The sequence below is a fragment of the Aedes albopictus genome, chromosome 2, assembly GCF_035046485.1.
Source record: "Aedes albopictus strain Foshan chromosome 2, AalbF5, whole genome shotgun sequence".
In the NCBI taxonomy this organism is placed as follows: Eukaryota; Metazoa; Arthropoda; class Insecta; order Diptera; family Culicidae; genus Aedes; species Aedes albopictus.
The window spans coordinates 451,175,887-451,198,692 of record NC_085137.1 but is presented as its reverse complement, the minus strand read 5'-3'; the positions used below and the strand labels follow the sequence as shown (position 1 = coordinate 451,198,692).

The 22,806-nt window shown below is 39.8% G+C and overlaps 2 protein-coding genes across 4 annotated transcripts in view; one reads left to right on the top strand and one right to left on the bottom strand.

The window, feature by feature from the left end:
- LOC109419687 (lysophospholipid acyltransferase 6) overlaps positions 1–22,806 on the bottom strand; it is a 128,408-nt gene that overhangs the window by 24,092 nt on the left and 81,510 nt on the right. The window contains exon 2 of one of the 3 annotated variants that reach the window (XM_062853892.1): positions 14,878–15,043. The exons of the other annotated variants lie outside the window; for them this stretch is intronic. Coding sequence (XP_062709876.1) covers positions 14,878–14,946 — 69 coding nt within the window. The 5' untranslated portion in view covers positions 14,947–15,043. The remainder of the gene's footprint in view (positions 1–14,877; positions 15,044–22,806) is intronic. 3 annotated transcript variants of the gene reach the window in all.
- The window catches only part of LOC109398403 (uncharacterized), a 698,553-nt gene that overhangs the window by 599,695 nt on the left and 76,052 nt on the right, over positions 1–22,806 (top strand). The gene's annotated exons all lie outside the window — the stretch shown is intronic.

The window sequence follows — 22,806 nt, the reverse complement described above, 5'->3', positions numbered from 1 at the left end:
TATCTATTATAGATTTACAGATGTATTTCTGTGTCCCGATTATTGCGGATACAGGCTTTATTCTGCATAAATTAGATAGTCAATCCATTTCAATACAGTAATTGTTATAACTGGGAAACACAGTGTAGCTTGCAGAAGAATTATCTAAAATCCTAATGAAATCATAGTAGATTACTATTTAGGTGATTTGAGTACAATTCTACATATATACAAATCACCAAGCAACTAGAATTTGTCACATCCTTTCATTTCTTACAGATGCAATGCTAACAAACTTTAGTTGTTGATTGAAAAATAGATATACACCCAGTTCAATTGAGTGTAATTGAAACTCTTAATTTATGCAGGTCATTTGAACATCAACACTGATTCTGAATCGAAAATGTAAATGCCTTACTAAATATATGAGATAAAATATCTCATATCAATATAAGATCACACAATGATATTAGAACAAGAAGTGCTTATAAGAGCAGTCTGTAAATTTATTTTTCTTTATTTTGAGCGTCGATATCAGAATGATATCACACTCAGGCAACTCAGCTGACAGTCACGGCCATGGTCATGACTAGCGGGTACTACCGACTATGAGGCACGTGTAGCTTGTAGTTGCGGTTGCGTTGCATCACCCGATCCGCGCCGGCAACACATCACCACACACACACACACCGCCGGTACGTTGTCTAGCAGCCGCCTCCTCAACCAGGTAGATACCAGTTTGTGCGCAGTGCACTTGATTCGATACCAATTAAAGGTGAGGTTCACCGTGAACACATGCAAAAGTGGTCATGCATATCCGCGCCTTCTAGGTGGCAACTAACTAGCAGATGCTTATATCTAGCAGCGATTTGATTTTTTTTTGTTTGCTCTCAACTACAACAACGCTTCAAGCGTGACTCTTCTGAAGCAGTCTACGTTCCCTCAGCACCTGCACGTGCACAAAAGTGCCCTTCTCAAAGACCAATATGGCTTAACAACGCTGCAAGTGTTTCCGCTTATTCAATTTAGAAAATTCTACCAACAATGGAATTCCAGCACCTGCTGCTCTTGCTGCTTCACTTTGAGGAAGGGAGCCACCATGAAAATTTTTCGCCAACAACGCCGCGACGCACGCTTTCACTCTCCCGAGCAATTTAAAACTGTCAAACTGCCAACCAAGTTGTTCAGTGAAACCCGACTCGAGGAGAGCCCCGTTGATGTGGTGTTGAGCTTTATGTTCTTCCCCTCGTGGGTTGGCCAATCTCGAAGGCACTTTTCCATCTACGGAAAGCAGAGTCCGCCCGGCGGTATTTGACACATTGCTTTCCAATCTCGGTGAAAAGTTAACCCACATATTTAAAGAACTTTATTGGAATTTCTCAACTTCCAAGGTATTGTTCTTGTGATTGGAGTAAACAGTGACGTTGCTAACTTTTGATCACAAGAAAGTGGAAAATACACATTTAATAACCCTAGCCTTCAAATTCATGTAATTTTTGAACAACGATTCTATTCCATCAACTGCAGAGAATGCACCAGTTTTTATCTAGGAAAATTACGGGTTCGGCAGTTTCTTAACCATTTCTCCTCAAACCCCATTTCAAAACTCTAGAAGAATCTGTAATGCCATTTTCAATTGTATTCTCAATAAAAGCTTGTCGGTGTATTTTCCTCTTTATTGATTGAATTGAATCGAATGTGGAGTGAGGGTGGCACTCGCGCCTCTCCACCCGAAACGTCGAACGTTGAACGCTGAGCCAGATTGAACTTCATTGCCGGCTTCCACACAGCAACACCGCATCAGAGAACCTCATGAGCCCTAACTAACCGTAAAGCTGCAAGCTCGCAGAATAAACAATCACGTTGAGAAGTAAAAATTTTAATTCACTCTTGGCTGGCTTCGAGGCGCAAGTTACAATTCAATTATGGTGGTGGAGTGAGAACAGGGGATATTGTATCGTTCGAAAAAGCGCCAAGTCGAGATTCGAGGTTGGGCCAAGTACCGAAAAGGGCAAACTTAATTTTCAACTCTGCTGTAGGTAAAAGTTATCGCCTTATGGGAGGTGTTGCAGTGGCCAGGCACGGGAAAATTCATTCACTCACATTCATCTTGCCAACTGCGCTCTTTGTTTTGATTGCTTTGTATCGTTCGCTCACGGTTGGATCAAACCGTTCCAATGAACTCCACCGAGTCTCAATACAAATGAACTGCAGAAAGAAAGATTGCATAAAGAGAATGGCACCGAAGCAATTGAATCATGTCGATCGTGGTTCTTCGGTTGGGCCGTGATTCAATGAATCTTTACGCGAACGTTCACACACGAATCAAATTTTAGATTCAGTGCGAATGAAAGATTGCATTCGCGTGATTGTTATGACAATATTATTTTGCGGGTTTGGTGCGTTTTCTTAATTTATTGCTAGATGGGAAGGTAAAGCATGTCTATTCGTGTTATATTTCCTTGGTCGTGCGAGGGCAAAGGGGGAAAATGCGTTGACCTTGGCGGTGACATTTTGCAGATGGTGCGGCACGGAAACGGTTGATTCGGTAAAATATGTATATCTACTATTGTACCATGTATCATGATGAGATGTGCTAGCTTTCTATCAGAAAATATTTCTACATACTACTACCATACTTGAATGCATTGCATGTCTACCGCGCCGCCGGGACATTGATGAGGATCAAACTCACCGATTTGTGCCTGATTTGCCTGAACGATAAATATTTGACCACTTTTGACATATACATTGCGGCTTTTTCTTTGATTTGTTTTTTTAAAGTGACTTTGTTTGCCCTGTACTCCTTGGCCAAAATGTAACTGTCAATATTAGTGAAATAGTGAAATCTTAACATTAAAAACATAAATAAACCAGAGTAATAATACAATACAATATAGCGGTAGTATTTTCTTTCCTTTGTCAAGTATGTAAACTTGATAATTTATTGCCCTTGTCCGGTTATATTATAATATTGTTTTCCTTAATCAGAAATTAGCCCATCTTTGCTATAAGCCCAAATAAATAATGTACGTTTGGCGATGTTATCCACATGCACTAGTAGAATTGCCTGATTTCAAATTACGTGGAAATCTATAGACCCTGTCATATTTACCATCGATACTAGTTAACTTCCTAGTTAGTTAAAACACGCAATTGCTTAATACCCCCAACAAACGGGATAGATAAAACTAGCATCAGCATCAGCAGCAGTACGACGAACGAAACGAAAGAATCGCCGCGATTGAAGGAATGCATTCACGTGTGATCCTTTCAAGACATTCGCCTTGCGATTGCAGTCCCGTACCGAAAGAATCAACGGGTGAACGTGAACAACGATGAACGCTGCCATAATTTTCGTGTATTTGCTTTCTCCCCTTCATTCGCCTGAGTGCGTAACACACTATGTACAGCGGTGATTCCCAAAGTGGGCGAAATCGCCCCCCAGGGGGCGAAAATGAGGCCAAAGGGGGCGAAAATGTGAAAACCCAAAATTGGGGGGCGAAAATACTAAAGAAGGGGGCGATTTTTTGGATAATTGAAAACAATCAAAAGCACTGAAATACTAGTCGAGAATGTCAACTGAATCATTAAAAATCCCTAACATTTCCAATTTTGCTGTTTCTAGGATTATTGAAAAATGTCTGTTTTGAAATCGATTACATTTTACAGAATTACATTTTACAGAAACATTAGTAAACTATCTGGTGTAAGATAACGAGTTTTCGTAAATGTTTACAGTCCGTTCTGTTTGCTCGTTTTTGTTCAAGAATATGTATAGCACAAACATGATTTCATAATGTATTGTTATACATGCAATAATGCGTTTTTTTAATAAGAGAGATACAAATTTAGATACATTAAATATCAGTTTCGCCACAGTAGTGTTGAATAGTGGGTTTCTGAGGACTTCAGCTCAACAAAGTTTCAGTCTTTTTTCATGAAAAAAAAATAAATCTCATTTAGGGGGGCGAAAAAGTTTTTCTCAAGCTCCAATGGGGCGATACCTCCTAAAAGTTTGGGGAACACTGATGTACAGGATTGCTGGGATTGTGTTTCGTTCCGCGAGAATGTTTGTGAGGGAGCTCGAAATGAATGAATCGTGAACGATTATTTCCATGCCTGGCAGTGGCAATTGCTTTGAAGAATATATGGATCGTGGTGAACCATTGCAGCAGCAGTGTGTTACTTCGATAATGTTGTTCCCTGTTCAGGGACTGTGCCCAATCGCCTGCCAAATTGTGAATTAATTGTCGTTGATGTATCTATAAAAATTAAGCATAAGAAAATATAGATAACATAAAAAAAGTTATGTTCTTGCCCGTATCCGTATATACGTTAACAAGCAAATACACATTTAATTTTCATTGTTATATTACCGCTCCAGATTTCTGAGATTCACTTGGAATATGGGTAAATTAATTTTGAGTACCGCAATCTGAGATGTAATTAAATATCAGGGTGAGATGAACCAGCCGAGGGCTGAAAATCTCGATAATAAAGAATAATAATAATAATAATTATCAGGGTTTAATTGACAAACAATCACCTCCAACTAAAACATCATTCAGTTTTCGGGGGAATGTTGCTTTCGGGAAGTGTTTTTATTATCATACAAATTTAAAAATCTACATTCGATAGTTTTTGACAAACACTGTATCATGAAATTTTGAGGTGCATACTGCCAACATTTTTGGGCTGAACTTGTTCATAAAATGTACAGTCTATGCAGCTATTACTTGATACATCTGCATCAAAAAAATAATTTAAATTCACATGGTTTCTTGTAAAAACACTATAATAAACTAAAAACTGATTTTGACTACAAGAATGTAAAAATGTGTGACATATGATGCACATGATTGGAGCGTGGGATATCACGGAAGTTTACATGACATATCATGTAAATGTCATAAAATATCATGTAAACTTACATTATATGTCATGTAATTCAGCATGACTCTGAGTGTTTACATGACATATAACGTAAATTTACATGATATATCATGTAAACCATTATAACAGTAAGTTTACATGACTAAAATGAAGTTTACATGACGTGTAAATCTCATTATTTTTATCTGTGTATTTAAATTTATTTTTGAAAAAAAAAACTAGACCACTAAAGTGGCTACCGCTTCTGATTCATATGCAGAAGGTCCTGGGTTCAATCCCTGGTTCGTCCTTTTCCTTCTACTTTGTATCTTTCTATCAACTTTCTCTATACTCTGTACGTGTACAGGGGGTGGCCGAAATGTTTAGGATAGGCAACTTTTTTTTTCTCCCACAAAAAAGTTCCACATGCTGTAACTTTTCATAGAGTGCGTCAAACAATTTCAAATTTTGACTGTTTGTCAACCTATTACATATATGTGGATCATTGGTACAATTTAAGCTCGATTGGTTAATCTTTTACGATGTTAGAACACTTCTAGTAAAACACTATTTTTTAGACAATTTGTTTTGGAACTGCCATATCTCGGAAACCAGTGAACCGAATTGAATGAAATTTTGAACGTTATGCTACTCCAGTATCGCCAGACCCGCTACACTCACACAAGGAACCAATGAGATATCTGCTGGGGACTAACAGGCATCTTCAGTGTGTGAGCGTTGATGATCTACTATTTTAGGCGACAATGGCGCCTGCCACGTCAGGTTGCAGGTCAATGTGGGGAAGGGTAAGGAAGTGATGATTGCAATCGTTTGTATCCACATTTGCGTCAGCACAAATTCATGCGGATGTCGGAGTGTTGGTGGGACTTGGTTGGCAGAAGGTTCACACATTGGTGCGTGGATACCAGGGTAAGGTGATAGAATTGTGTGTTTTTATTATTCTGGAGACGTGAGGCACAGTTCGCTTGATTGCATGACTTGTAGGCGTTATGTAATAGAATTGAGACTCTGTGCTGCAAGTAGTGGCGGAGTAGTGGCCAGTACATCCAAAATCTCTATAAACATGGTCCAATACTCTTGTTTTGCAAAATCATGGAGTTTGATATGTCGCATGCTAGGTTTCAGAACCGGTCGGAAAGTGGCCACTTCCCTGGGGCTCCAGGTTTCCGGAACATCCGGAGAAGTGTCCAGCGTATCCGAAATCTCAAGAGACATGGCCCAATACTCTTGTTTTGCAAAACCTTAAAGATCAGAAAGTGGCCACTTCCCTGGGGGCACCTGGTTTCCGGAACATCCGGAGAAGTGGCCAGTGTATCCGAAATCTCTATAAACATGGGCCAATACTCCTGTTTTGCAAAATCCTGAAGTTTAATATGTCACACGCTATGTTTCAGAACCGGTCAGTAAGTGGCCACTTCCCTGGGGGCACCTGGGTCCGGAACATCCGGAGAAATGGCCAGTGTATCCTAAATCTCTAGAAACATGGTCCAATACTCTTGTTTTGCAAAATCATAAAGTTTGATATGTCGCAAGCTAGTTTTCAGAACAGGCAAGAAAGTGGCCACTTCCCTGGGGGCACCAGGTTTCCGGAACATCCGGAGAAGTGGCCAGTATATACAAAATTTCTGGAAACATGCTCCAATACTTTTGTTTTGCAAAATCATGAAGTTTGATATGCCGCAAGCTAATTTTCGAAAGCAAATAATAGGTTGCACCTCTATCTGATAAGCAGGTCACCTCAGTAACCCCGGAAAAAAACTCCGGAACAACGGAAAAATCCGGAACCATGATCCCGGTGACATAAACTAGAAAGATTTTGTGATCAACTATCAAAACATCATTACCTTTCGTTGAGAAACGGCTGAGAATCAGATTTTTGAAGTTTTGAAAATGAGGCTTAGGCACATAACATAGGTGTTAATTGAAGAAAAAGAAAAAATTGGAAAAAATAGTTAGAAACATTTGATTATTCTGGACTTCTTGTCAAATTTTTAGGCTTGAAGTCAGCTTTCTACAGAAAAATAATAGGGGTACTTACTAAACAGATTAAATTGCTGCGTAAGCCATGATTTTCTGCTTATTTGAAATGTTTCATGAATTTGCGAATGAAATAATCAAAGATTGCTTTGGTGATCGCGACGTTTAATCAGTTTAATCAGTTAACGCTGTTTAGTGATTCCCCCTATTAACATAAATCGAACGGTAAGGGTTTTGGAACATTGTAATTATATGACATGTAACATATGTCCGCGATAAATATCACTCTTGGTGTATGTTTTTTTCCTAAAAATCCTTCAAATATCCTGGAACTTCTTCGAAGACTTCATTTCAATCGAACAAACCGTTTTCGAGTTATATATTTTTGAAATTTATTGAACGGTGTTGAAGAATATTGCAAAACAAATAGCATGAAAAGCGTTTTCAAAGAGAAGCTCATACATGAGTAAAATTTTAATTGAAAAAGGTCACGTCTACATTGGAAAGAGTTACACTCACTTGCTACTACCACAATTTGGAATTCTCAGAGACGTTTTAGATGACATTTATCTGATGATATAATTTTTTGTTTGCCTTATCCGCTAGGCTAAAGATGCTACAGAAATTTCACACAGGATTTCATCTTTCGATTACTTCTAGCATGCAATCTTGGATTTCTTCAGTAACTTCGGCTATGGATTCCACCTTGTATGCCGTCCGTGGATTCCTCCAGATTCTTAAATGGATTTCTTCTGAGAATTTAGCTAGAAAATACTTCAGAGATTCCTTCAGGAGATTTAGAAGTTTACCTAACATACTAAACTTCTAAATAGCTTCTATAGCAAACACGATTTGATTCTAGGATCCAGGAATTCAGTTTGGGGATTTCTACAGGAACTACTGATAGATTTCCAGAACAAACTCATCAATTCCAGAATACTCCCATCAATCCTTAGTCCCACAAGAAACTCTTGGAGGATTTCTTAACAATACTTCTGCAGGATTCCTAGAAGGAACTTCTGAAGGATTCCCAAAAGAAACTTTTAAAAGATTGCCACAAAGAATTACGGAAGGATTCCCAGAAATAACACCCAGAAGATTTCAATAAGGAACACCAGCAGGGCTCCCAACTTCTGGAACAAACAACCGTGACTTCTGGAGGATTTGTAGAAGATACTACTGCTGCGCGCAAATACCAAAAAGAATTCCTGCAGAAATTCTACCATGAACTCGTGGAGAATTAAAGGATGAGCCCTAGAAGGTTTTCCTAAACTCCTGTTGAAATCCTAGAAAAACTTTTGAAGGAATGCCAGAAAGAAATTCTGGAGGAACCCCAGAAGGAACTTATGGATGAATACTAGAAAGAATTTCTGGACGGATTTCTGAAAATAATCATGGAAGAAGTCCTAAGAATCGGAGGAACTGGTGTACGAATTTCGAGAGGAAACCCTGCGTAAATCTCAAAAGCAACTCTTGGATGAGTTTCAAGAGGATGTATTGGTTAAAACCCAGAGTGTTGTTTTTATTGAATTTCAATTCGTGGTGGAATTTCAGAAAGAATCCCCGAAATAACTATAGAAGAAATCTAAAAAGGAACATTTTCGTTGATCCGAGAAGGAACTTTCTATAGGAATTCGTGAAGAAATATGCAGAGGTTTTCACAGAAAATACTCCTAAAGAATGCCATCTCTCAAAAAGGAAATATATCCTTCTTTGTTAAGATGTTGAAATCACGACTAGGGAGATTGATCATTTTAGGAACTGTTTCATTTTTGAAACCGTTGATCCAGGTATTGAATTGTAATATACGTCACTCTTGCCTTCAACGAAAATAGACAGATAGTAAGGGTACGAGTGCCATAAGTAAACTCACGCTCCCAAATTCATCCTATTTGAAAACAAGCTATTACAGCACCGATTGATTCCGTTCTTTTTGCTTTCATGCGCGCTTACTTCTAACAAAATATACAAAAATAAGAAACAAAACAAACAGCGCTTCAATCCTTTGTTTTAAGCAGGATGAAAATGGAAGCCACATGCTTAATAAAAGAACCAATACCCTACATGAATTAATGCTTCTCATACTCCCAAAAAAGTAATCACAAATGTGGAGTCACAAAAATGTGGTGAAAACCTCTTATCGGCGCCAGTTAGAAAACTGTAATGTAACCTGTGCAACCAAGATGTTAAATCAATTGAAGTCAATATCAATAAATATTAACATCCAAAAAACAATACGCTCAGACTTTTTGTTCGTATGCAATGACATCTAAGAACCGAAGCAAGGATGGGAACACTCACTTGCAAAGAGTTACACTCACTTGCAGTTTTATCAGTTCAGAAGCGTGCAACCAAGAAACGATGTATGGACGACTTTTGCCTTGTAGTTTTGCCTAAAACTATGCCGAATAGAGTTGGGGTCGCCCACGCATACCGAAGTCGTGAAGGAGCTGCGAAGGCAACTCTCCATAAGGTGAATGTAAATTACACTCACCTCGTGGAGAGTCACTTTCACAGCATTGTTAAGGCTTTGGGATTCGTGTGCGACCCCTACTCTATTCGGCAAAGTTTTAGACAAAACCACAAGGCAAAAGTCGTTTCTTGATTGCACGCTTCTGAGCTAAGAAAACAGCAAGTGAGTGTAACTCTTTGCAAGTGAGTGTTCCCATCCTTGAATTGAAGGAGAAATAAAGTTGTGAAAAACGGAACCGGTTAGGGTGGTGCTTCGAATCCACTTTGAATTTCTATTCCGCAGAGTCGTAACTTGTTTTGTGGCTTAGTTGGTTAAAGCGCCTGACTACCGATACGGAGTCGTGAGTTCGAGTCCCACCAAAACACGTGATAATTTTTTCACAAATTTATCCCTCAATTTGTCAATGTTTGCACTTGCCAGAGAATTGTTTGAATTTCACTTTGGAATTTCAGTAGCCGTCCGAAAGTCAAACGTTGAAAATCTCCCGAATTCTTCCGGTTTCCCCAAAATTGTCGACTGGGTTAACACCTTGTCATTATTTCAATGGCTACATACATATAATACTGATAAGCGATTAAATGCTGCACATTACCTACTTACAACTACTTTCAGCTTAATCGAATTAATAAGTTGTTACATACCTGAAAGGAAAGAAAAAAGAAGAGAAAAATTAGTCAATTATTTTCCGATAACGTGCTAACATAACGAAATAAATAAATATTCCATCTCAAAGACATATTCCCAGCAATAACCATAATGGATTCATCAGAATTGGCGAGCACCAACTAAAACTTCATTCACGGGGTCAATGTTTCTGCTCCAACCACCAGACACCAGCAAAATAGTCAACGCAAGTCCGTTAAATTGTGAAATCAATCTTCCACGACGACGCCAACGCAGTACCGTAAACCGGGGTCAAATTGATCTCCGGGTTGAAATTGATCAGACGTTTTTCCGTTAGATAAAATATGTTTTAAATAGTTTTCTTACATATATCGTTTAGTATAGGATTCCTACATCACGATACTTGGAAGGAAACTGTGTAAAGTATGCTTGATCTAACTGAAAAACGCCTGATCAATTTCGACCCGGAGATCAATTTGACCCCGGTTTACGGTACCTATTATGTTACTACAACGAACTACTGAGCTCAAGTGGCTGATTAATCGTGAATCATTTATTTCACCCGCAGTTCGCAGAAGAAGTGGATAGTCTCCTTCGTCCTAACAGGTATCATCAGGTATCAGTAGGTCGGCTCTAGAGGCACGTTCTCCTCCATTCGGGAAATTTGTGCCATCGCCATGAACACGAGCCTATTCATCATTTACCTGACGGAGAAGGGAAGGATAAAGGATAGGACATGGGAAAGGACAGGTAAGGGAATAGGATCGTCATACTCGCAAAAGCGTACCACAATGGGTTCACATAGCGTCCTGAAAAGGACACTGTAATAACGCATAAGCGTGCCACAATGGGTTCGAACAGCGCCCTGAAAAGGGCACTGTGATAATGCATAAAGCGTAAAGAGAGCCTATAGCTCTTTACCACAGCGGGTCAAGAAAAACAGAACGTCCTGAAGATTCAGGTTTCTGAAGTCAGTTTCACTTAATAAGTGTTTCCCGAGTACTCGGAAACGCAATTGCGCAAAAACTGGACAGTTACATATTAAATGATACGAAGTTCCATAATCGGATTCACAGCTATCACATGCAAATGAATCAGCTTGCTGAATATTCGCCATGTGATAACTGAGTCGGCAGTGGCCAGTCAATGCTTTGACCAGCATGCTGCAATTCTGCTTTGACAGATTTGTTAGATACTTTGCCACCCCTAGAAATGGCTCAGTACAATACAATTTTGTTTGACGACATGACTCCAAACTATTCCAGTATTGTTTGTGCTGAGTGGCAGCCCAGGTGTTAATCCGAAGCTTCACCCAACACTTGGATACCGGAATAGCTGGCTCAGGGCCAATGAAGTCATGTGATGCTCCAGTGCGAGCTAACTCATCAGCCAATTCATTTCCAGCGATGGAAGAATGGCCAGGTACCCATACAAGGTGAACAGCGTTTGCTGAATTCAGCTCCTCAATTTGAGTTCGACAAGCGATAACTATCTTCGACCTGGAGTTGGCCGAAGCAAGTGCTTTAATAGCAGCCTGGCTATCTGAACAGAAGTATATTACTTTGCCCATTACGTGCTGCTGAAGTGCTGATTGCACTCCGCACATAAGAGCAAAGATTTCGGCCTGAAAAACGGTGCAGTGTCTGCCAAGTGAATAAGACTGATACAGCCTTAGCTCACGAGAATAAACACCAGCACCTGCTCGACCTTCGAGAAGGGAGCCATCAGTGTAACATACGATGCCGTCTGAAATACTTCTCTCCAGATAACCAGATGTCCACTCTTCCCGGGAAGGGAATTTCGTGGAAAATGTCCTATATGGAAAATTACAAGCAATTGTAAGATCACTTGGAGCAAGGACAACTTTGTCCCAATTCACCAAAAGTGGAAACAACGAGGTGTGTGTTGAACTGCGGTTCACAGGAGTTTCCTCTAGTAAACCGAGTACCCATAGGCGGTAAGTGCAAGAAAGTGCTTCTTGTTTGAGATGAATGTGTAGTGGGGCAACGTCAAAGAGAACTTCGAGCGCTGCCGTGGGAGTTGAAGAGAACGCTCCAGACATCGCCATTAAGCACATCCTTTGGAGATGGCCTAACTTTGATTGGACCGTTCTCACTTCGCCCTTTTGCCACCACACAAGGCATCCATAGGCCAATATTGGCCGAACAACAGTTGTGTAGATCCATTTGATATACTTGGGTTTTAGACCCCAAGTTGTACCAAAGGTTCGCCGGCATTGCCCGAAGGCCATACAAGCTTTCTTGATTCTGAACTCAACATGAGGTGTCCAGGAAAGCTTGGAATCAAGAATGACTCCAGCGTACTTTACCTGTTCAGTCACATTGATTTCAGAATCAAAGAGACGTAAAGTTCGAACACCATTACGGTTTCGCTTTTCCGTGAAAAGAACAATAGATGTTTTACTCGGATTTACCGAAAGGCCATATTGGCGACACCAACCCTCAACTACCTGAAGAGCGTTTTGCATCAGGTCGAAAAGGGTGCTGATGCACATACCGACTAACAATGTTAGGTAGTCGTCAGCAAAACCATAAGTAGGAAAACCGCTATTATTGAGTTGCCTCAATAGCGTATCTGCTACGATATTCCATAAAAGTGGTGATAAGACTCCCCCTGGGGGCATCCACAAACACTCTCCTAATCGCCGCTTGACGCAATGTCGAGAAGAGATGTCGGTTTTTGAGCATTTGGTGAATCCAATTGGAAATCATTGGAGATATACCATGACCCCGTGCGGCTTCCAATATGGCATCGAAAGGCACGTTGTCAAAGGCACCCTCGATATCTAAGAAAACACCCAAGCAGGATTGCTTTTGAGCGAATGCCTTCTCGATATCGTAAACAACTTTGTGTAAAAGAGTCACAGTTGACTTTCCAGATTGGTAAGCATGTTGGTTCACATGAAGAGGCACATTGGCCAGATGAACATCACGGATGTGATGATCAACTATGCGTTCTAAGCATTTCAGAAGAAAAGAGGTCAAACTGATAGGTCTGAAGCTCTTTGCTTCTTCATACGACGCGCGACCCACTTTCGGAATAAACTTCACAGTAATATCCCGCCAGGATTTGGGAATATACCCTGTAGCAAAACTGCAAACAAGTAGTTGTTTCAAAACATGTTTGAAATGATCAAATCCCTTCTGAAGTAAAATAGGATAAATCCCATCTGCCCCAGGAGATTTGAAAGGAGCAAAGCTATTAAGTGCCCATTCAATCGATTCTAAAGTTATGATACTCCGAGCCGAAGCTAAAGAATCATAACTACAAGAAAAGACATCAGGTTCATCCGAAGATGTAATATCCACACATCCGGGGAAGTGTGTACTGAATAAACATTCTAAAACTTCCTCATCACAGGAAGTGAAATCACCATTTGGCAAACGAAGTTCGTTCACTTGAAAATCCTTAGATTTTGCAAGGATTTTGTTCAATCGACTGGCTTCACTCAGACTGGAAACATTTGTACAAAGGTTTTTCCAGCCGGATCGTTCAGCAGACCGAAGAGCTTTTTGGTAGGCCTTGCGAGCCGACCTGAAAGCCTCCGATCCAGCCGAACGTCGTCTGTTCCAACTCTTTCTACATTGTTTCCTGAGCTTCGCCAGATCGGAGTTCCACCAAGGGGTTCCTCTTGTGGTCTTCACAGACCGCAGAGGGCAGGCTTCTTCAAAAGCTTCCATGATGAAGGCCGTTGTAGTATCAACGGCATCATCTAAATCACTTGGAGTGTCAATTGATGGTGAGTATCCATGAAATTTGGCTGCAACCAAATCGGTAAAAAGATCCCAGTTGGTTGACCGGGGATTCCTGAAACGCAAAGTTTGCGAAGTAACATTCACATGTTCAAACAAGATGTAACGATGGTCAGATAAAGATTCTTCATCTGACACATGCCAATTGGTCAGCTCATGACTAATTCTGCTAGAGCAAAGCGTTATGTCTAACACTTCCTCTCTACCAGATACCATGAAGGTTGGGCGGTTGCCTATGTTAAGTAATCCAAGATCTGTACTACTTAAGTATTCCATCAAACTGGAGCCTCTCAAATTGATGTCTGAGCTGCCCCAGATTATATGGTGAGCATTAGCATCACTACCAACAATTAGCGGAAGGCCTTTTGAAGTGCAGTATGCAATGACTTGCTTGAAAGCATCCGTAGGGGACGACGACGCCAACGCAGTACCTATTATGTTACTACAACGAACTACTGAGCTCAAGTGGCTGATTAATCGTGAATCATTTATTTCACCCGCAGTTCGCAGAAGAAGTGGATAGTCTCCTTCGTCCTAACAGGGCATTAATCGTCACATCTAGGTGTCCGAAATTGAGAGATTTAAAAACTGGTGACGCAGCACCCTAAAGCTGTCGGTAGGTAAGGACGGCCAGCTTCGCCAACAACGGTCACGAAAAGAAATGGATTAATTCTTCAAAGGACCGACCGGTTACAACAACCGATGGGGATGCACCGCGACGGTTCGGAAGAGTAATCTTATAAAATAAACATAGGCTTTACTTCCGAATCTTTATGAATGAGCTCTGCTCCCATCGAGAAATACATTTTTCCAAGCCTGTACAGAGAGCAATAGCTCTCGATGTAACGTAATTTATGTATGACTTTCGCCGACTCGGAGTTGTAGACACTGTTGGAGCTGATCCATTCATACATATTACATGAATACGTGCTTGACTCTTGATAAATGGACCCGAAAGAGACAATTTATGAATGTAGTAGGATGGTGGTGCTTTGTTGTTGGTGAATTTTCTTTTCCGAAGAAAAATTCTATGTCGTCATGGGATTTCTCAAGGGGATTACGGAGAATTGATAAAAGAAGGAAATCAGCCCACTCGGCGGAGATGGCGATGACCGGGGCTAGGATTGTGTGCGGAGAAACGGGGTTTTTACTTACATATTTGATTGCTCCTATGTCAACCAGGTAGCCACGAATTTTGTGAGGAATCTCCGTCAGGTAATCCATTTCCGCCTTGGTAGAACTGTTTTCTATTCTTGTTTCAGCACGTAGATTTTTTCATATTGTTTCACTATGGCTCAAACTCATGGTCACTTTTCGTGGGCTATTATTAGATTAAATATCACAAATTAATGCTGGATACAGTGTGGGGGTTTCTTTGCACTGTCAATAACAGCTGTCTATGGTGGTTCTGGAAGCGACACGAAAGTTTCTACCGGTGGCGATTAGGGCCAAGATAAACAAACCATGATAATGAGGAAAACCATGCAATTTGTGGAGATTGTGACTACATACAGCTAATTTAGTTGAACAGTATAATATAAATATAGATGATGTTTTCAGATACTTGGCCAATTTCGATCACATGAAATGTTGCCTAATTTAAATGTACTGACAAAATTATACAGCCTACTAAACTGCCGTGAATCGCAAGTCAGTCCCAGTAAAAACTGCAATAAAAATGGAAAGCTCCCTCGATGACCAAATTTTCTTTGCAAGGATCATGATTAACCTTTACCATGGAAACCTTTTCATGGTTATATTGTATAGTTTTAGAAACAAAACGAATTGAAACCATAAAAAATCATGATTTCAGTAAAAAAAAAACTATGTATTAAGCGTACCGTAAAATGAAGTAAGTTTGTAGGTTAGGTTAGGTTTCCAGCAAGTTTTGGGTCGATTCGAATGTGACGTCCATCATTTTTAGATATTTAGACCCCCCCTTCCCCTCTGTCATGCTTTATCGTATACCTAATACATGGGGTGTCACACTTTCTCAGACACCCCCCCCCCCCCCCTAAACGATGGGCGTCATATTTGAACGACCCCTTTCTCTACAAATATGGGATCTCAGTTTACCCATATCCGTTCATGGTCCTATTTTTTGGACAGATACTCCGAGTTCGAACTTTTGAATTGCATATATTGAGAATTACATTATATTTCAGCATACAGTCTTTGGAGAAGTTTTTCAAAAGACCTATATTTTTTGCATGGTGTGAAGAATTAACTTTAATTAAGAATTCGCTCGCTATGTGGCGTTGCTTCAAAGAATACATATTGCCGTTGTTCACACGGATGTGAATCTTCTATTTAAATGATTCTTAGTTAGATATTTTCTCGCTAGATGGTGCAGCAGTATAATTGATTTGATTTGATCACATGTCAGCCCAACAAAAGAAATACCGTTCTGATGTTTTCTGCAAATATGTTTACCTGGTCAAAATAAGTCCGATGATGTAAGTTTTATGATGAAATCCTTCGATTAGGTGGAGCTGGAGGGAAAAGAATATTTTTGCTCGACTCTGCAAAGAGGTACAGAGATGGCGTCTTCAGCAAACCTGTTTGAGTATCTACTTATATAAGAGCCAAGTGTCGGGAACATTACCTGTTAAAAATCATCGCACTAGATTACTTACTTACTACTTGCAGTCCTGAGCACCCATGGTGATTCAGAGGGCCGAATCAACCATCGCATTAGTTTGCAGTGAAGTAATTCATATCATGGATATCTTGGTCTAAATACAAGCCCTCCCTTAAGGATTTATTTGAATATGAAACTATTCAGCAATTTCTCCAGGCAATGTTCAATGGATTTCTCCTAGAATTCTTATCAGGTTTTATCTTGTAATTTCTCCCGAGATTTCTGTACGGATTCATCCCAAGATTTCTCAAAGAACTCCTCCATGTATTTCTCTCAGGATTCTTTCTGAATTATTCTAGGGATTCCTCCAGGATTCCACCCGGGATTCCTTCATTGATTCCTTTAGAGATTTCTCACAGGATTTTTTTAATATCTCCTGGTTTCCGTCTAGGATTTCTTCAGGAATTCCTCGCGGGATTTATTCAGAGGTTCCTCCAGGGATTTGTGCATTGATTTTGCTTGGGATTATTTTTAAGGAATTTCTTCCGAGATTCCTTTTAAAATTCGTACCATGTTTTTTCATCGATCTATCCCGAATTTTTTTTAGCAATTTCTCCTTGGATTACTTCAGAGATTCTGACAAGGATTCTTCCAGGATGTTACTGAAAATCCGTAGGGAATTTCTCATGGGATTCCTTAATTGCTTCCTTTAAGGATTCCTTTAGGGAGGATCTTCCCAGAATTCCTTTAGAGATATATTCCGACATTCTATCAGGGATTCTTGCAGATATTCGTTTATTGATTTCTTCGGTGATTTCTTTAGAAAGTTCACCCAGGATTCCTTGCGGGTTCTTTCACGGGTCCTGAGATTCCTCCAGGATTCTTCCTGGGTTTCCTCCCAGTATTGCTTCAGGAATTCTTCCGGGGCAGGGATAGGGCACGACAATCTAGAGAGAGGCGAATACGTGCTATCGGTTGTGTGTAGCACACTTTCTTTGCCGTGCGCTGTCTCTCGAACTCTATCGTATAAATTCTCTCTGTGTTTGCCTCTGTGCTTGACTCTACGGAAGATTGGTGAAATTTCGAATCAAACGATTCATCACTTGTAAGTCCATGACAAGCTTAACAACTTTGCCGAAAACACTATCTACAGTAAACGTTCGATAACTGCAACATGTTTACGTTTCAGTTAGCGAACAAAATTCGATAACTGCAACGTCAGATGGGCGTCAACAACCCATCAATTGACGTTAAATGAACGAAACATTCATTCGATTGTTCATTTGGGCTAACTTAACGCACCGTTTTGACGGATAGCGGTGCGATAACTGCAAATTTGTTGCACTTACCGGACTTGCAGTTAAAAAGCATCGCAGTTAAACCGTTTGCACCGACCGAACGTCTACTGTAATTAATTTTCTGTACATATATTGAAAGTACCAAACAAATGCACTGTGACAAGCAATCTCTCCATAGAGCTGCGATTTGACTCTCGAACAGTTACGAAAGCTCTCACCAAGGCTCTCACTAATACGTCTCTGTCTCTCAGCAAAAACGGGGGACCAGCACTTGAGATTGTGCGAAACACAGTCTTTTTTCGCACCGCACTGTACATGCCGACAATCGCTGTTCACTTCAATCGCTGATACTTTTTAAGATTCTTGCTCGATTTTGTTTTGAGAAGATTCATTTATTACGTCCATCGTTTTTTGGGGTTCCTAGACCCCCCTCTCCCCTCTGTCACGCTGTTTTCCTATACCTAGTACACGTACTGTCACACTTTTGTAGACACCCCCCTCCCTCCCCCAAATGTTGGACGTAATTTATGAACGATCCTTTTCCAGGGATTCCTTTATTGATTTCTCACGGGATTCCTTTATAAATATCTCCTGGGTTTCCCTCAAGGATCTATCCCTGGATTCCTTCAGAGACTCTCCCAGGAATTTTTTAATTGATTTTTTCTGAAATTCTTCAATGGATTTCTTCTGGCATTTTTCTAATGGATTCTTTCAGCGATTTCCCTGGGAATGCTTTCGAGATTCTTTCTAGGATTCCCTTCTGAATCTTTCCCGGGTTTTCTTTGGGGATTTCTCCCAGGATTCCTTCATTGATTCAAGAGGAATACGTCCGAGACTCGGTCATGGATATTTTTTTGCATTCCATTAAGGACCCTAATATTCCTCTCGGGTTTACTTCTGGGATTTTTTCACGATTCTATCAGACATTCCTCCAGGTTTTTCCGGTGCTTTCTTCCGGGATTTCTTCCAGGGATTTTCTCAAGGATTACACGGAGAAAAAAATAAAGTCAAGTCAATCATATTTCGGTCCCAATCAAGAATATTTATGCACTGACTTTTATATAATCCCTTTTTGAGATTGTATCACGCATAATACAATAGGTCGAAGAATATTGGAAGCTTGAGTTAAGCAAATTTTATGATCTGGTTATAGTCAGAAATATGGTTGATTCAACGATATTATGCTTGCATCAACAATATTTATGATTGATGGTTTGACAGTTCACTTATTCGCATGGTAGTTTCAAGCATGTTTATGCTCAATTTGACCCTCAACTTAAGGGTTGAAATAACTATATCGGATGATTGGTTTAAGCATACGCAGAAATGTGTTCAAATAATAATTGTTTACTTCTGAAACCATTAAAAGCTTCAAATTAAGGATAAACGTTTCTACATTAGTAGTATTCTAGTGCAATGTATCCTAAATGGAGCATATTTCACTAAAATACCACCATTATAGAAACGTTTAGGTACTGTAATAGAGAACTTGTTCCTTGGATATTACAACTTTATTATAACAAGTCCGACGCCGTTTGTTCAAACCTGCGATGTACTTTGTTCGGTCCGCTTGACATGGTGGAGGCAGAAGATCTTACTTCTTCGCAAATTACTATGCAAATTGTATACTCGTTGGCTGGAAACGAAATTTATGAAAATATACTAATAAAAGAAAATAAAAACTTACATTTTTATGCATACTCACAAACTCTTTGATGCTCTTAAATCCAAGATAACTATGAGAATTCAACAAAATGCACGTCGTTACTTAAAACTGCCGCCGCCATAATGAATAACTTCTTTGTGACTGAGGAGACAGCATCCTGAGGATTCAAGTAATGACAAACATGCTTGGTTGAAGAATTTGATGTTTGATTTTTAATGACGTTGATTCAAACGGAGCATATGCTCGGAATAGACATCCAATCATAGTGAAACAACCATTTGATGTAGTTATACCAAGAATATTTCCGAAGCTTGGGAGAACTATAGAAAAAGTTATATCAGCCAGACAACATTTCTGTCCGTGTATACCCGAGATGAATTCCTGCATTCATTTAGGTAGAATTTTATTGAATGAAACTTTTGGGGATTTTTCCTGGATTTCGTTATTCAGGGAATTTTTCAATGATTTCTCACGGGATTCCTTCAGAAATTTCTTCTGGATTTCCCTCAAGAATTACTGCAGGAAATCCATCGGAGAACTTTCCCTGGATTCATTCAGAAACTCTCGGCGGGATTTTTTCATTGGCTTCTCCTGAAATTCTTCTATGGATTTCTTTCGACATTTTTCTCTGGGATTCACTGGGAATCTTTTCGGGATTGTTTCCAGGATTCCCTTCTGGATCTTTCCGGGTTTTCTTAGGGACTTCTCCCTGGATTCCTTAATTGATTATTTTAGGGAAACACTTCCGGGAATCTTTGGTTATTTTCACGATCCCATCAAGGATTGCTCCAAATATTCCTCCCGGGTTTACTTCCGGGATTCTTTCACGGATCATTCCTGCGATTGCAGCAGGAACTGCTCCAAGATTCTTTATGGGTTCCTGAGATCTCATTAGATATTTCCCCTGGGCTGCCATCATTGATTTTGGTTTTAGGTTTCCTTCAGAAATTCCGTCTAAGATTCATTCAAGAATTGTTTAACGGATTCTTCTCGGACCTTTAGAGATTTCTCCCTGGATTCCTTCAGCGATTTCTCCTGAGGTTCTTTTAGGGCTTCCTTTGCGGATTCCTCCTGGATCCTTCGAGGAATTCCTTCAGAAATTTCTACCGTGATTTCTTCAATGAATATTTCCGGATTTCCTTTAGTAATTTATCTCGGTATTTCTTTAAGAATTTCTTTTAGATTCCTCCTGAGATTGATTTAATGATTACTAGTACTGCAGGAAATTTTTCATGGTTCCAATAGTGGATTTCTTCAGATTCTCTTTTAGGGATTTCTCCTGAGATTTCGTAAGGAATTTCTTCTGAGATGCCTTCGGAGTTGCTTCCAGAGACTTCTCCCAAAATTCCTACATTAATTATTGCTGGGATCTCTCCAGAAATTCCTTCAATGATTCCTTCAGGGATTCCTCCTGAATTTTCTTCACGGATTTCTCCTGGGGCTTCTTCCGAAATTCCTCAAGGATTGTTCCAGAAAACTCTCCCAGGATTCTTACAGGGATTCCTTCAGGAAATTCAAAGGGACTCCTTTTGAGATTCATTCAGGAATTACTCTAACATTCTTTTAGAGGTTTAGAGATTTATTTAGAGTTCTTCTTGGGTTTTCTCCCGGGATACCTTCAGGAATTTCTTCCGGGCTTCCTTCCGGAATTCCTTCAAGATCTCCTCCATTGATTATTCCCGGTTTTGCTTTAGGAATGTCTCACGACACTCTTTCAGGGATATTTTCAAGGGTTCCCTGGAGCGGACCTGGTGTAATGGTTAGAACACTTGACTATCACGTCGAGGACCTGGGATCGAATCCCACTCCCGACAAACTCACAAATGTGGGTTCTTCCTTCGGAAGGGAAGTAAAGCATGGGTCCCGAGATGAACTAGCCTAGGGCTAAAAATCTCGTTAATACAGATAAAAAAAATCAAAAAAAAAAAAAACAAACCTTCGGGATTCCTTCATGTATTTCTTCCGGAATTCCATCAATGATTTCTACCGGGATTAATTCCGGCATTTTTTTACAGAAGATTTGTTTGGGGATTCCTTCGAGAACTTTATCTGGAGTACTTCAGTGTTTTTTTTTCATCGATTACCCATTTCAATTAGCGATGTCTCCCAAAATTCATTCTAGAGTTTCTCCCGAGATCCTTTTAAGGTAGTCTTTCCGACATGATTTCTTCAGGAATCCTTTTGGAACTCCATCCTAAACTTCTGGGATTCCCCCGGGATTCTCTCAGGGACTCTTCTTGACGCTCTTTCAGGGATTACTCCAGGATTTCTTATAGTATTCTTTCAGGGATTTCTAAAGGGGTTCCTCCTGGATTCTTTCAGCGATATCTTTCAAAGGTGAATGTCAAAAAATTTATTTACTGGATCAACTGTAAATCAAACCCAGCCATTCTGGGTCAGTCTTACTGAATTTAAAAAAAAATTGAATCAGATCAAATAAGAGTTGAAGCGAAAGAGAACTAAGATACATTCTTGTGATAGATTGACATTTCTGTAGTAAGCCGTAATGTAATTTGACGGTCCTTTTTATATTAGGGTATAATCATTTGGGCAGATGTACCTATTTTGGGCACTTGCCGCTATAACTAAGTCAATTTTATGGTCATGGGTTCATTCCCAGCCCCGACACTTGGAATTTTTCGTCAGTTGCTTTTTCTCCCGAGAGCGGCTGATAATGACCCATTTCTGAGCCCATAGCGCTAACGAACCCGGATATTTGGATATCGGCGAACTACAGCTCATAATTGACCTTCAATCGAACTGGAAAAGGAACAACAGTCACATATCAACATCCGCGTGCTCATCTTTATATGTACCATGGACAGAATAAAAAAGTGAAAGCAGCGCAATGGCAAACAGTTCGATATAGTAGAATAGAATACATTTAGGCGCTGTGCAAAGTTTAAGTGCAGCTGCCAACTGCAATCACTCACTTAGTGCCCTAGAGGATAATAGAGCTGTATATTAGGTTAAGTGAATAAAGAATAATACACCATAGACTTCAAATATTTTTTGAAATCATGTTCAATTTATTGGTATTTTACTATTGGTAACAAATATATTTAGAATAATTGAATTTTGAGACCTTGAGCGTTAATGGATTAAGAAAAAGGGTTCCTAAATAACAGATGGATATCATCTAGATTAATTTCCTCGGAATACGCTAAAAGGATCTCATCATCCATCGATTTTATGGTATTTTATAGAACTGGAACACAATACTTCAAAATAGTAATGCTTTTAACTTATGCACTTTTTGCACGGGACCTCATTTTTCCAGAGCATGGCCGCTATATGTACTTTATACCACGAAACACCAAACCGTTTCTATTTGGTAACAAGAACGACCATTATTGATTCTAACACGATTCGGTAATTTTTATATAACAGGGATTCACGGTCGGTTCACGGTTCGGCTCATCGAAATTCCTATGAGCGGATGCACACTCTCCAATCCATTGGCGCTGCATTTCCAATGCTGATTTATTCCACAGCCATCCAACCTTTGCTAATTTTTCAAAGCTTGATTTATTTTTAAT